The following is a 16,026-nucleotide window of genomic DNA, read 5'->3' on the forward strand; positions in this document are numbered from 1 at the left end:
CAGCCAAGAAGACGTTTGTTTGTTTTTCTGTTGATTTCTTGTCACCGAGGTGAAGTTAACGAGGCTGGAAGACAAAGTTTTGAGCAGCAGAGGTAACAGTTCCCCTCTCTGTTTTCTTTTTTCTGTTTTTTTCTTACTATCATTGAATTACATTATGATGATTGATGCCTGATGCTTCAGTAATGTGATATTCAAGTTGTTCTCATTAAAGCCTCAGTACTGTATAAGGCCTTTGACCAAGCAGAGTAGTGCATCTTTTTTAAGTGTACTATGTAGCCTTGGGTATACATGTGTACTGTGTATATATATATATATGATGTTTTTTTTCTTTATTTTACTCTACATTATGTTCAGTTAACTTTTTAATCATCCCTCCTCTATAGGCCACTATAATATGATGGGGGTTTTTTTTACCTGATGATCTTTTGATATATGTAAGTGGTACACATAAGATTGCAGACATGAATTATACTTAAAGAGTTCACTGGGCATATTTATTATATTTGTAAGGTTTAAAATTGAATGTTTTTCTTATATTTCACATGACCTAAGTCAGGTGGCCCCTGTGTAAGCTGTGTCTCTGCACTTTCTTTATGTCTGAAGAAAGGCTTGAGGCCGTATGTCACACGTGGAGGAAATAAATGTTCATGGGAGCATTTTCTAATGTGCAGACTCAGTCCAGCACCTAACGCTTCTATAAACCGCTTTCACATCCATTTATTAAGCAAATGTTAATTGTAAAGTTGCAACTGATGTCTGTAAACCTTTATAGAGTGCTGCATGGGTGATGTTTTTTGTAAGCTTGTACGCTAACTGATTTCTGGGTTTTAGGACTCATTACTACACCAATCATTTCATTGTTTGTTAACAGTGAAGTTAATCAACTATAAAATTGCTTTTTATTAATGATGGTTATCATTAAAGTATCCATCGTTCACATCTGCATGTGTCACTGGCTACGTACCATACTAACATTTCTACAATATGTGTCATATCACATTTACATAACATGTTCCTGACCTGACTTTCATATTAGGAGGTGGAGGGGACGGTGGTGGAGTTACAGGTGAGAAAGCCGCCAATAAGCCACTGACCTCAGCGCGAGACTGTGTTTCAACATTTGTAAGAGTGAAACCACTGGATGTTTTTGACAAGACCTCAGGACGTCTCTAGCCGTGTGAGCGGGAACGAAAACAGGTATTTTAAAGAAAATCTTATCCAAGATCTTTTCCAAACTTTAACCAAGTGGTTCTTGTATCTAAACCTGACCAGATCATAAGCACAACGCTGTCATAAAATAAAAATAGTTGAAAACAAAAAGTTGAAACATAAAGTTAATATTAATGTTACGTTTTAACCTATCCGGTGTTTGCAGAAACGTACAATGCCAACCTTTATTCTGAAAATTGGGCTCAGTGTATAGAATGATGGAAATGCTCAAGTACTCATAATCTATTATTTTCTAAATTTGTATTGTTGTATTTTCATTAATCCATCACTGTGGAGTCGACTGGAGTGTTTTCGCAGCAGATCTTTGAGGAGAGGCTTCGGGGAGCTCGCTGCCCTCTGCATCATCTGCTGTGTGTCACAGTGCTGGAGCCATGATGGAGGTCTGCCCTGCCCCCTGTGCCCACCTGAGGGGGTTACAGTTGGCAGCCTCGACTCCTCACCTGACAGGCTTCCAGAGAGGAACCACTTGGCTGCCAGCAGAAATAGCTTCTTCCTATTTTGAAGGGGTCGACTCGGCCCCCAGTCAAGATGAGGGAAGCTTGGCTCTTTAAGAGTTGGGCCAATTCCCAGACACACTCGCAGCTCGAGCCACAGGGCCCTTTGATTCTGGGCTCTCGATCAGTCACTCTAAACACAGCTCTGTGCTCTCTCCAATGGATAGACGGGCTTTAATTTTTATTAAACAGCTTGATAGGCAATGTCTACTTTACATGCTGCACGATGTGGCCGTGTGAAGTTAAGTGGCGAGAACATGTTGTCGGTTCTGGTTAGGTTAGAGGACGCATTCCCACAAGGCCAGTTGTACTGTTAGCCTCGCGTGACAGCATCAGATTTTATTTACGATCTTTGCTTAAGAGCTGAAAAATAGACGGGAAAATGATTGGCAGCCATTTTGTCAAGTTAATTCATTTAAAGCGCAAATACAAAAAAAAATTAAAATCATAATAAATGATTAGTTATTATAAAAAATACCTTTCTCCAAGCTTGTCAAATGTGAGGATTTGCCATTTAAAAAGAAAAAAGTCTTTGTTTTCATCTCTGTATTCAAGTTTAACATTAAAGCAACATGTCCACGTTTATTTAAGTACTGTATTTAAGGATACATTTGAGGTACTTGTACTACTTTCAACTTCTGCTCCACTAGAATTCAGAAGGAAATCAAATATTGAATTTTATTTTTAATCTCTTTGAGGTCAGACAAAATCAGCCTAGTATCGCTGTCACTTGCAACACTATTTCTTACTATTTTCACATTTTTGACAAACCAAACAATCAATCGATTAATCGAGAAAATCATCAGCAGATGAATCCATGACGAAAATAATCATTAGTTGGGGTCATGTGCGAATTATTTCAAAAAATGTGCTCCACCTCGACCACGTAATACAGTAAAATCCTGCTTTTACATGAATGCATGAGAAATAACAATGTAATGATATAATGTATAATCGTGTTACAGTCAGTCACATTTTTCAGCACTACTTTTACTTTAAATACTTGAAGTACCCTTTTCTTATAACACTTACATCACTTACAAGTATTTTTGCAGTGTGGCATGAGTACTTTTACTTTGCCTAGTTAAGTTTAGTTTATTTGAGAGGGGACAGTGTAAATTAATAAAACACGAGGTAATACATGAGTACAAATGACAGAATTAGCCAAAAGGCTATTTCTCCTCTGTAATCCTCTGGCCAAGGTCCTAAAAAGACTTCCTAAAATACAACAAAGTAAAGAGACAAACAAAACAAGCAGAAGAAAACTGGGCACGAAACAAAAGTAATCGATCTGAGTACTCCTCCATGACTGAGCAAACTGATGTGTGTTGCTCGGTCAAAATAAGATCAATTCACACTTCACTTTGGGAAACTGTGTTGAAATTGTTTTCCATTTTCTAACATTTTATTGAACAAAACCGAACAGTGAAAATAATCTTCAGTTGCACTCCGGCTTACTGGATATCTGCCTTCTGAACTCCATCTGTGTGTGACAGGAGAACAACCAGTCATTTTTGTGTGCGCCTCCACATTTGCATGCGTGCATATATTATACATACGTGATGTGCAGTTGAGCGCATCCTTCCCACAGGTGTGGCTGTTTTCCTTTTGATGAAGGAAAAGCAAACTTATTAGCAGGTCCAGGTAACATCAGAGCAGCAGTTCCCGCCAGTGGCCGTGTGATTAAATCACACAGAGCGAGTCTCAGGGAGCCGGGTAATGAAGGGACAGGCTGGCGGATGCCTTCACACCCTCCTCCTTGTCCCCCTCCACCCCCTCTTCTGCCTCCTACTCTTCCTCCACCAAGTAGTACTGGAGCTCAGCCCGAGCCTGGGACAGGAGGTGGGGTGGAGCACAAATACCAGCACTCGCATAAATGCATGGACAAACTGCATTTGCATGTCTGTGAGCAATTCAAGACCTACGCATACGTGCTGTCTTATTCATGCTCAAAATATGTGTTTATACACAAGTCGTGAGCATGAATTTACAAATATACAAACATACACACACACACACACACACACACAGAAAGAAGAGTAGGTTTGTGTCTGTAAAATAGCCTTTACAGCGAAACAGCGGCTGGTAGCGTCGCGACTTCTCGTCAAAAATATCCGGTTTCTTGCAGCCTCAAAAACACGACTAGTAATGTTCCAACTTCTTGTCAAAACACCCACACTTGTCTGCACACAAATATGGCAGGAGATATCCAGTCCACCTAGTATTTTGTCGCCACAAAAATGGCTGGGGATGTCCTGACTTCTCGTAAAAAAAAAAAATCGATTTTTTGTGTCACACTCACAAATGTTGAAACGCTGTATCGTACTGCAGCAGACATGGAAGTCCGGTCATAAACATGAAAGCAAAGGTTAAATGACAAATGTGAACATATCAGTGGTTTGCAGAAACGTTTACCAACATTTTATCCTGGCGACTGTCCACACACTCGTGTCTCTCCAACAACCCTTGACTGGAGTTAATACCAGCGAAAGAAACTCATTTGCACATTGTACTTCCAAGCAGATTGACTATTTAATAGAATAATAACCAAAAACAAAAGCTCTGTAAATCAAGAGTAAGCCAAAACAAAAAAAAAAAAAAAAAAATCTTTCTTTGCAGCCTGACCAAATTCCTTATTCGTGCCAAAATTAAGCATTAAAAGCTCTTTACAATACTGTTGATGGCTTTTGGTTACAGGCAGTCCCCATTCCCGAGCCTGGCAATGGTCTTTTATGGCGAGGGACCTAATACAAGATTTCTGTTCTAGTGCAAACACAGTGGCCATGGGCACCAAGGAACAGCTGCCGTATAATTGAATTAACATTCGCCTTCTGCTTCGGCACTCAGCGCTGTGCTGAGAACTCATACACATCCCTCCACGAGCTCCATCAACCTGCCCATGAATATGCATGCTGCTCGTGATAAATATGCATTCTGTGTCTAATGTTTGTGGAGCTGCATATACGGTGGATAAAGAGCTATACGCTGACTATCTTGGGAGAGTGACGCTGTATACATGAAGTCCGTTGATCATGTTTAGTGCTTCGGGCCCTCTGAGGATGAGAGGTGGGTTGTTGGTGGAGCTTCAGTGTAATCTGAGGTCTAACAGAGACATCTAGTGGATTATTGACTGAGAGACATGTTCATGTTACAGTTAATGTGCCATACATACTGCAGGCTCGAGCTTTCAGCAAATGTAAACAGTCTTCTTTCACGCTCCGTCGCACAGATAATTTGTTTTTAAATCTGAAAACAAATATTTACACATCAAAGATCTGCAGTTAAAGGCTGAATCCCATCTGTCAGCCTACCACTGCTTTTGTTTTATATGGTCGTTAAAAGAACGGTTGCATCGTTACTGTCCACACAACCCATTCGGCAGAATAAACATTGGCAATGTTTCTGCAAACCATGGATCTTTGATTGAAACGTTCATTTTCTTTATGTTGCAATTACATTTTTTAAAAAATTTTTGTGACAACACGGTGCTTATCATCTGGTCAGGGTTAGGAAAAGATCGTGTTTTGGCTAAAAATACCTGTTTTGGTCGCCACAAACATGGCTGGAAATTGTCTCCTTAAACACATCTTGTAGTTTCACACTTACAAATGTCTGCCCTCCACCTCCTGACAGACAAGTCAGGTCATATAGATACAGTATTTGCCAACTGATCTATTCTAGCAGCTGGGCTGATTTCACAACGTACAGCATAATTCTTCCCAGTTTAGTTTTTATTTGTACTAATGGTGTACACAGACCAGTCACTTCAATCTGTGTACAACAACATGACTCTAGGCCAATTTTGCATGCAGGTGAAAATCCTTCCCACCAAGTTTTGTGGACAACAAATGCTGCCTAATACCATGCTTTCAAAAATGTCAGGTGATGCAGTGTAAAGAGCGGCAAACTCCAGGTAGGGTGGAAACACAGGACTTTCACCCAGGAGACTGTGAAAACAGAAGTCAACATCAACTTACCAGCGTATTTACCTTACATTTTGTATGTGACATTATCTTTTCCTGAACCTAACCAAGTATTTTTGTTGCCGAAACCTAACCAGTCGGCAACCAGTATGTGTTTATATTTGTTACCATGACAATGATGGTCCGTTGACTCTAGAGAGCTGAAGCCACGCCCCTTACAGTGGACCCCATTGGACCTTATTGTGGAATAGAAATGTACAGCAGTCCAATGGGGAGAGAGAACATTTTTGAACCGTTTGAATTGTGCCATGAACTACACCTATCAGCTAACTTTCGTATTCAATCACGTTCTAGCTAACATTATCGTCAGATTTTTCTTTGAGCTATTGTCTTTGCTGTTGTGAAGACGGGTTATAGACAGTATAGACAGTAGTTGCAGCCCTACAGTAGAGCTTACACTTCCAACTTGCTTTCATCTTTTCTGACCCTCCCGGATTGGCAGACTGAGCTTTCTGTGTAAAATCAGCTGAAATGCCCCTTTAAATCTCTCACATAAAGTTGTGTTGTAGAAATGAAAACAGGCAGACATGATCTGAGCCCTTTGAGTCCAGATTTATTGATACAGCTGTGCAGTCACAGAGCATGGTGGCACACACGGCCGCCTGGCCGGCATGGGACAGTGACACACACATGCATGCACATACATGCATACGCACACACCCACACACACTCTCTCTCTCAGTCCTTCTGTTTGATCGGGGATGTAGTGGAGGTTAAACCTGAGGCGGTTTACTGCTTTGAAACAGTCTGACCATCCACCATTGTGTATTTTCCATTGTTTCATCAAGTTTTAAGGCCAAAATAACTGTTTTATAAGCTGATCTTCATAATATGTCTTCTATAATTTTAGATCTGTGAACAAATTCAGCTGTCGTGGAAAAAAGCTTATCTGCAAATGTGTGTAAATATTTTTTATATATGTTTTTGGTGGTGAGAGTGGTTTACCCAGCTTTATACAACCCACTTTACACTCACACACACACACATACACACCTCGTCACACTCTCATCCATAGAGCAGATCACAGTGAGGAGATCAGAAATGCACATTAAGTATTTCTCAGCAGTTTCTCACACACACGCACCCATCCACACACACACACACACACACACACACACACACACACACACAACACACACGCTCTACATCCATCCAACCTCAGTCACTAGAACAGTTTTGAGATCAGTCATTACAGAGTGATTCAGGCTAAACAAGGAAACAAAGCGTTAAACAAACAACAAATAATCTGTTCCATAGTAACCGTTACAAAACACCATGAGTAGAAGTCTTTACATGTCATAAATACAGCTATGTTTCTGATTATGGTCGGTATAAATTCTTGTTAAATATTCATACAGTAGGCTATCACAGTAGCGAGTGAAAGATAGAGCAAACTACAAGACTGTACATGTGTTGGTCCGTCGTTACAGAAAATATATTCTGCTTCACCAAGAATCAGGCAGGATATTTTGAAGATGCAAATTGTTTTTGTTCTGTTTATAAATCTAATTTGCGATCTGGTTCTTACACTTTAAATTTACAGTTGAATTTTTCCGACTTCAGCGCTGGTGGAATAGTAAAACCTCTCGAAACAGACACACAAGGAACAATTAAAACCAGAGAGGAGAGACAAAAGCAGATCTGACAATCAAGTCGAGTCAAAGAGTCGAAAACAGGAACAGAAACGGTACAGAAAAACAAAAAAACGTCTATAAAATAGATTTCTCCAAATGAAAAACATCAAAATATACCATTATGAATACTTCTGCAACATCAAACTGCTGACTCGTCTAAAATAAAAGTCTTTACTCAAGACTGATATTGTGGGAAGATATTAACCGGTTTGTTTGGCTGTACCTGGATTGGCACAGCTTCAAATGACATCACAAAATTAGTTTTCCTACAGGTGAAAGGTGTCAAATGGAGAGTAAGTATATAGGCACACATTCAGCCAGCTGGCTTGCTAACCACTGACTGTATTCTTTAGGTAGAAAGTAGCGTACAGTGACATTACATAATGAAATGCTTTGTATCCCAGCATGGTAATAAAGTTCCTGTTATCATATAAAAACAGGGAATTAAAACAAAGAGGCTAAAAAATAATTCCTACAGTTTTATATAAATTCTTAGCTGTTAAATTATACTCCTTTTTAACCCTGTATATGTTTGTTTTTTTATGAGTATACACATGTACAGTATACTTTAAAATAAGTAAGAATGTGCCATGAACTTTATCTTGGCATTTTGGGACTTTCATGTCCAAAGAAATGAAGGAAAAACAAAATAAAAGTGCACAATTTAAGGGAAAATATTATGCAAATACTGCCAAAATGCTTCTTTTTTCTTCCAATTACACATTAGTTAAGTATATAGTAAAAGCTGAACCAGCGATGCTGAGGTTCACTATGTTACATATGCACAGTAAGCAATATTTGCATCTCCTATACACAACATTAGAAGCCTTAAAAACCTGGCAAACACCCAAGAAGCAGATACAAGTTTGGACTCATAGCCTCGGATGCATCACGAGAAGCATGATGGGTTCAACTGGCTAATAGGTGTACGAGCACACTGTAAACACGTCGATTAAAACATTACGCCAGCAGCCTCGTAGCTGAAGCCGCCGTGACATAACCGTACTGCAAAATAAAACAACGTACATATACAAGATTTTCCTCTAATTCAGCGACAATGTTGACTCTTTGCTACAGCTTAAATACACATAAGAAGGCATCGAGAAGAAGAAGTCTTTTGACGAAGAAACAACGTACATTGTGAGGATATTAGACACATCTAGTGCATGATTCAGAGGACATAACAAATGCAAAACAAATACAAAAAGGTAAACAAAAAGATGTTATATATTACAAAAACTTGAATGCATTTGTGTGTGAGTATGCGTGTGTGTGTCTGTATGATATGTTTGCAGTTGCATTCTAATGTTTGGACATTTTCACTACAATATCTTACATTATATCCAAAACAAAAACAAAACAAAACAAAAAAAAATAAGATATCCGTTGGTTGATGGTGGGATCATAGGATTTCTACACCACCTCAGATCCACACATATACAAACTTTCATTATATACAGTTCAGAGGACGAAGACGCACGAGAAAACAATATGAATCTGTCTGCGAGGAACACAATTAGAATTGCACGATGTCTGAGGACAGCACTACGAAAGTAAACATTTTGATGGGACAAGAATGAGCCATGTAGCTTCAGGAAACATAAGAGACTCCCATTAGGAGCTCTTAAAGCACGGGGGAACATTCTCTACACAGAGTGGATCTATTTAAGGAGAGCTTGCTAGTAAAATAGTAGTGCTATAGACCTGTGACCCAGTGTACTGTACACACACACTCATAGACTGTACATACTGTGCAGCAGTTATAGAAGTCCCTCTTGCATTTCCCACAAATCTGCACTTATCTCTAATTGCATCAAAGACCAAACTATATTTTTTGACGCCAAAATCTAACAGAGTGTCGACAGAGAAGCAAAACACAGCAGTGAAATCTTGTACAATGGCTACATGTCTGTGGCTGGAGTTGAACGTGTGACTTACAGTGAAGTAAACGCTTGGCAAACAAACAAAAGAAAAGCAACATTTTCAGTGTCAGTCTTTCAAAAGGCTCCTCTTCATCCTACACCATTTCTGCCGTCATCTTAAGGTCGTGAAATCATCATCTGTATTGTCTGTTAGCAGGAAGGGAGGAGTAATGCACGTGGGTACAGCCACGAGCTCTGCATACAAGAGCGTGGGAGCAGAAACATAAAAGTAGAAGCAGTTGATCGTTGAGACACAAAAAAAAGGAAGTGAAGGTGTCAGTTTCTTGGTGTCCTGTAGAGGGCGACACAGTCCATATAATGGTCTTCCCTCTAGCGTCAGTTCTCCCATTTTGGGTAAATGCAGGTTCAGGTCGACAGCAGCGCAGCAAAGATGAGGGAGAGCTGGCTTATTCCATCGCTACCTCTGAGAAAGAAAACAGGAATATTAATAATTTAGATGAGATCGTAATCGACAAGCTGATAATCTCCTGGGAAGTTGAATAATTCTGTGTTTAATCTTTTGAAGAAAACACCAAGTGTGCTCCCCTGTTTCACATGATTAATCATTTAGAACGCTAACTTTCAGTCCGGCTCATTCAGAGTCCACATTTTACATTTGCTTTGTCTGAAGTCTGATTAATTTAGCAGTCAAAATTTGGTGTTTTTTTCACTGTGAACTCAGACAGAACCTCAGGAAGTTTTATTTAAAAAGATGTACTTGGATGTTTTAGACTTCCATATGAAGTTGTGTCTACATCTGACCGTTTCGAGGCAAGTTACAGCCATTTATTATAATGTTATCCTCTGTGTTTTTCACTGGAAAATCCCATATTTGATTTACTGACCATGTAGATAAGTTCAAAAAAGTTCACAGTAAACAGAATTATAACAATGAGGCAAAAGTAACTTGTTTCAGTCACTTAGCTTTTATTAGGTATAGACAAGTGTTTCTGTTATTTTGTCCAGACCTTTTCTTCCTCCAGAATGATCGTACAGTTGAATCAACATGTCTCATGATAACCTTCATGAAGATTTACTGCAGGACTGTTGCATTAGACTGTGTTAGTTTGGCAGTGTGGATACTTCTGTTTGTTTTTCGTCAATAGTCGTGGGCTGCAGAAACAAACTCACCATCTTCTCCTTTGTTCTTGTTTTCTTCGCTCTCTGGAGATTCAGCTCCTTCAGACAACTCTCCTGAAAAGTCAGAATAGTCGTGTCATTTGGCAAACTGACGCAGGTAAATTTAGTGGGAGCAAACATGCACTCTATCCAAAAAAGAAAATAGAACCTCAAAGCATTCTCTCTGTTATGAAGTTTGTCAAAAAACATCTTCAACCTTAACGACCTGCCAGTGAGTCAGTCAATACAAACTCAATCTGTGCAGCCAAGCATTGTTCAAACCCACAGAATAATTTAGGATGTTAAGATTTTAGAAAGACATTTCCACCGGGACCTTGCGGGGGCTCTGTATTAAAACACTTAAGGAACTTAAGTTGTCGTGACAGCGCATTCACTGTAGCTTTAGCACATATTGCACATTTAGAGAAACTGCCTTATGTCTTATAAAAGCAGGCCATGCTATGGGCCGTACCGTTCTGCAGCGGAGGATTGTTATGTATGGCGCTCCCAGGCAGGGCTTCCTGCTCCGTTTCCCCTGTGTTGCCATCTGCTGGTCTGCTGGCCTCTGCCGACTCGGGCGCCTCCCCCTCCAGTGTCTCCTCCTTTGGTTCAGGCTGTTCTGATTCTATGTCGACCTCCTCGGGCTCCATAGCCTCTTCCTGCTGGGCTTGCTCCTCCGCCTCCTTTTTAGCTCTCTCCTCTGACTCTGAGGTCGGAAGGAGTGTGAAGGCAGGTTAGCATATGTGTGGATTTAAGAAGGTTGACATTACAGCTGCCATTTTACATATTGCGTAGTTATGGAGCTACAATGTACAATAGTCACTCTCTTTAAGCTCAGTTTTTGGTCTCCACCATCGCTTGGGAGAACATTTGGGAGTATAAGAAAGTCAAAGATTCTGATATTGCCATTTTCTGCAACGATACCTCAAATGTGGCAAAGATATGTGATGGAGGCAGGATATTTTAAGTTATCTTCTAAGATGACACCATTGCACTAAAACTGTAATTAACAGGGAATTTAATGATTATTAATGATCATAATCATCTTTTCCTGCATTATAATCTCTAAAAGAAGAGTTTTCATAAATGGGCATATCAGGCAGCAGTACGTCAAGACTGATATATCCAATTATATCTGCCAGTAATATCGGCCAACCCATATATCGGTGCTCCTTTGGCTGGTGTTCATCCTAATCATCATAATTTATTATAACCTATACAGTAAGCCTCTTGTAATGGATGACTAATTAGAAAGTGTTATCAACATAATTAAATAAATAAAACTTGTGGATATACTGATCTGTGTGTCCCATAAAATCCCACAGTAATACAGGTCAGTCAAAATCCCTCTCTGAGTAAGCTAAGAGCATTGCAGACACTAAGAGCTTTATAAGCCAATTTTCCCCATTCTGCTCTGGATGTCATCTGTTAGGACAGATCAGTTTTACCAGAGCATTAATGTTCTCTGAGTCACCAAATCACCTCCACTTTACTGTATGATATTTTTGTCTGTGTGGATGTACTGTACCTTTACAAGCCTGCGCTTTCCACCTCTCTCTGTTCTGATAAACCTCTTCATTCCACAACGCCTTGAAGTTTTTCATGTCCACCGTCAGCAGGGAGCTTTGTCCAGATGAGCTGCTGTCAGAGCCCATGCTCTTCACGCTGTGCCTCTTGGCCTCATCTGAGGTAATACTGTTCAGACTGGATGGATAAATGAAAAGGGAAGTTAAAATTTGAAAAAAGATGTAGAGTCTACAACCATGCAAGCAGCTCTGTGTAGCTGTACTGACACAGTGATGCTTTGAGCTAACTGCCAACGTGGTCACAAATACAACCCTAAAATGCTGATGCTTAGCAGGTATACTTTAAAAGTAGCAAATTTCACCATCTTAATGACTCCTTTGCTTTGAAAGTTAGTGTTAGTGACAGGCGACCATATGAAATGCAGTTACCTTGAATAAAATCAAAGATTTAAGTACACAACTCAACAAAATATACAACAAAGTTAAAGACACTTTTAGACATTTTAATGCAGAAATGCTGTGTATTAATTTAAAATTTATGTGGGCATTTTAGAGGTTGGGACTGATGAATGATGTAGAAAATGTAGAATCCAGGGTTTTTTGAAATTGACATATACTAGGGATTAAAAGTCAGAATATTTTACCCTCTGTTGCCTTGATTTCAAAGTCTTCTTTTTCAAATGTGTCTCTTGTGAGTCCTCCATCTTTATGGAAGTGCAACAACACATTACTGTAGTTTTCAAAAAAGTAATTCTAATTCAATCCAAAGTGGGGGACATTTCATGGCAATAAATCCAATGATTGTTGAGGTATTTCACACAAAACCACAGATGTTGACCTTGAGAAAAAAGTCAGGGAATCACCAAAATCTTCAGGATAGCCTGAGTACTAGGAATGTCTGTACAATGACAGAACAATCCGTCAAAAAAAGCATTGAGATATTTAGGTCTGGACCGAAGTGGTGGACCATCAACCAACACAGCTTTCAGAGATTTAGAGGCACATTGAAAGCGGAGGAAATGAAGGTGGGTAGATAACCAGAGGCAAACAGAGAGAGCAGACATAGTTACAGGTGATTGAAAGCAGCTATAAATGCTGCAAAGAAACAGTCCAAGGAAACCAATAAGCACCCAGGTGTGTACGTAGACAAGGAGACTGCACAAGTGGCAACGCTATCTGAGATTTCCACTTGGTTAGCTTTGACTGGAGTCCCACTGAATGATGCTAATGACTGCTGTTAAGGAGGAATGGGGAAGCTGATACTGATGTGCAGGTGCAACAGAAGATGCAGTGCCAGACTCCCAGAGAACTGCTTCATTTTCTAATAAGCTCACTTTAAAATACTTTAACTTTAAACAAATAAGAAATTATCTTTCTCCGGTTAGTTTAAATATTAGTAACGTAAGAACAAGTGGAATGTACTTTCCTATTTGGTTGGTTTCAAAGCATACACAAACTGATTTAATACGTGGCTGGAGGAAAAGCACTGAGCCAAGTAATTAAGCCAGTAGATACAAGATCACTTCCTTTTGTATCTCCAGAGGCTATTGTGTATGCCGATCCAGCACTGAGGCCCAGTCCTGATCAGGGATGGAGAAGCTAACTCGACTAGCATCTCCAAAATATCAATTTCAAGGTGTTTGGCTCTGCCTGATGAAAGGTGGAGACATTTCCACGCACAGAAATGGATTACTCATGGAAGACTCATCTGCCGTACTCAATACTCTGATTAGATATGCTGTTATTGCAGAGGCGCTGCGGAGGCTTAATCACGTCACTGAGCGAGCAGTTACTAAGTTATGTCAGGTGAAAGGTCGAAAAAAAAAGTAACTTCTTCCATCGTTGATTAATCAGGCTGCTTGATTAAAATACAGTCACCCACTTCCTTCAGTCGGTCCTGCTCCTCTGCAGTACATAAGATCCCAAACTTTTAAGTGTCTATGCTGCTCACCTTGAGCGTCTAAAGCCGGCAAAACCTGAATGGGAGGCCTCGTCGATGAGCGGCGTGACGATACGCTCCATCATGTCCGTCAGCACAGTGAAGGTGGGCACCACAATGAAGTCTATGAACCCTGGAGACAAAGACATCAAAGAACATAATGTCACTTCAGTTATTTTCAAAGTCTTTATCTAGGTGTTTGAATTATTTAATGCAGACTGGGACAAAAAGAAGCCCAAAACCATGCCCTGAACTCGTTCTGTTCTTTTTATGTCCAAACCCAACTCGAGCCCGATGCAGTTAATGTAGGCTGAAGCTCTGAGTTCATGTTACCCTGTCACTCAGTTGTTACCGTGATTACAGCATGCCTGTTTACACTGTATACAGACATGTACAGTGTAAATCACCAAAGTAGTTAGCCAGCTAAAACTACATGAATATTTGCCACCTGTACACCTCTGTGTTGCATTCAATAGTCCACAACAATCACTGTTATGCTGGAATTTACAATTGAAAAATAAGATTACAGGTATTTCCATAATGTTATAAAACATTCAAATCTGAGATACAAACAGATTTAAGTCTGTGTTTTAACACTGTCAACCAAAGATTAATGTTACCTTTTGTCCCTCTCACTTGTTAAAATCCTGTTGTTTTTATCACTTTTAAAGTTTCAGTTTGATCTTCTCAATAAAGTCTCCCTTCACAGTGTCATTACATTGTTCCGCTGCCAAGATGCAGATGGGAGAAGTTCTGAACAGATTAAAACATTGACATGCTCCTCTTGGGCACCTTAAATTATTCCTGCGCGCTCACAGCTATGAAAGGCTAGGTTAAGTCTATCTTGAAACAATGCTCACATGTACATTTAAACTGTTATTGGTAGCTGTAATGTTCCTCCTGTCCATAAAGGCTGCAAAGAGATCCCCTCCTAATGCAATTTTATTGTTAGAGACAGGGGACAAAATGCACAGTCCTCGTTCTGTGCCCTCTAAACGTGGGCATGTGAGTGTTTGAAAGGGATAAAAACCATCCTTTGAGATTTACAAGCAACAAGAGTGCTTTGATGAGTTGATGCCCTGGATTTGGTCTCGCAGGCAACACTGCTCAGGGCTGAAAAAGAGTTGTGTCTCTTCCTCATGTTTTTCAGGAACAAAAATAAGTTCAATGAATGGATACATTACAAAATAAAACATTATAATTGATCTTTTTATTCATATTTAATATTTCTCCCAAAAAAAGCTCTAGACTCGAACAACCAATCAAAGATTAGACAAAAAACAGAGATCTTTGTCGAAGGGAACTCTAATGCTGTCTGTTAAACCACCATTACCAACTTCATCATATTTTGTTATTTTTGAGTTTGAAATAAATGTGTACAAATGTAAGAACAGGAATAAGTACGGTCTTGTGTGCAGATAAAATACTTCAAGAAAAAAAGTAATTTTTCTCATGTGAACTCACATTGGAGCAGAGCTTGTACACCCACGCAGACACAAACCATTATACACTCTGTGTGTAAGTATTTAGGAGCCACTCACCGATCTGGGACTGTGCTACCATTGTGGATTTTCTGTCGCAAAGTGGAGAGAATGGCAAGCCGAGCTCTGCTTCTTTGTCCCCCTGGAACCACATCAGTATCCTCAGTCAAAATCATTCTCAGTCTCTACAAAAACACACACACGCCGCTGCACCACACCACCAGAATACAGTCCACCATATGCTCACACTTCTATCAACAGGCTTTGGATTAGTCTGGCCCCCGCCCTGAGTGCTTTTGGGCCACAAATGTGTTTCATTTTCTCTACTGATTTGTCACAAACAGATGAGATGTGTAGTCGGGAGGCAATGTTCTTTTGGAGAAGCTATTTATCGGCAATTCATATCCCGAGAGACAAAGGCCTTGTGACAGCAGCCACAATAACAATAGCACTGATAATGAGAACAATGTGGATTAATAATGAAGGAGACAAAAGCAATGTTGAACCAGTTTAACGTCTGTCCTTCTTGCTGAGACTTATACACAGTTATTATTTATAGTCAAATGCATTGTTTTATCAATGCTGCGGCACTCTGTCATGGCATCATTTTTTAAAAGTGACAGAGAGCAGAGTGCCTGCAATTTAACTTATGAATATGACTGTACATCTCACTGATGAAAAGTGCTTTGGGGGGTAGA

At 39.8% G+C, this 16,026-nt stretch overlaps 1 protein-coding gene across 8 annotated transcripts in view; it reads right to left on the reverse strand.

Moving 5' to 3' along the window:
- Window positions 1-6,240: 6,240 nt before the first annotated feature.
- The window catches only part of pde1cb (phosphodiesterase 1C, calmodulin-dependent b), a 103,006-nt gene continuing 93,220 nt past the window's right edge, over window positions 6,241-16,026 (reverse strand). For all 8 annotated transcript variants that reach the window (XM_084368437.1, XM_084368439.1, XM_084368438.1 and 5 more), the window contains 6 exons: window positions 15,389-15,470; window positions 13,860-13,980; window positions 11,911-12,086; window positions 10,855-11,088; window positions 10,395-10,457; window positions 6,241-9,687 (listed from right to left, as the gene is read on the reverse strand). In XM_084368437.1, the coding sequence (XP_084224563.1) occupies window positions 9,671-9,687; window positions 10,395-10,457; window positions 10,855-11,088; window positions 11,911-12,086; window positions 13,860-13,980; window positions 15,389-15,470 (693 nt within the window). In that variant the 3' untranslated portion in view covers window positions 6,241-9,670. The remainder of the gene's footprint in view (window positions 9,688-10,394; window positions 10,458-10,854; window positions 11,089-11,910; window positions 12,087-13,859; window positions 13,981-15,388; window positions 15,471-16,026) is intronic.

Source organism: Pagrus pagrus (assembly GCF_965226575.1).
Source record: "Pagrus pagrus genome assembly, chromosome: 12".
NCBI classification, from domain to species: domain Eukaryota; kingdom Metazoa; phylum Chordata; class Actinopteri; order Spariformes; family Sparidae; genus Pagrus; species Pagrus pagrus.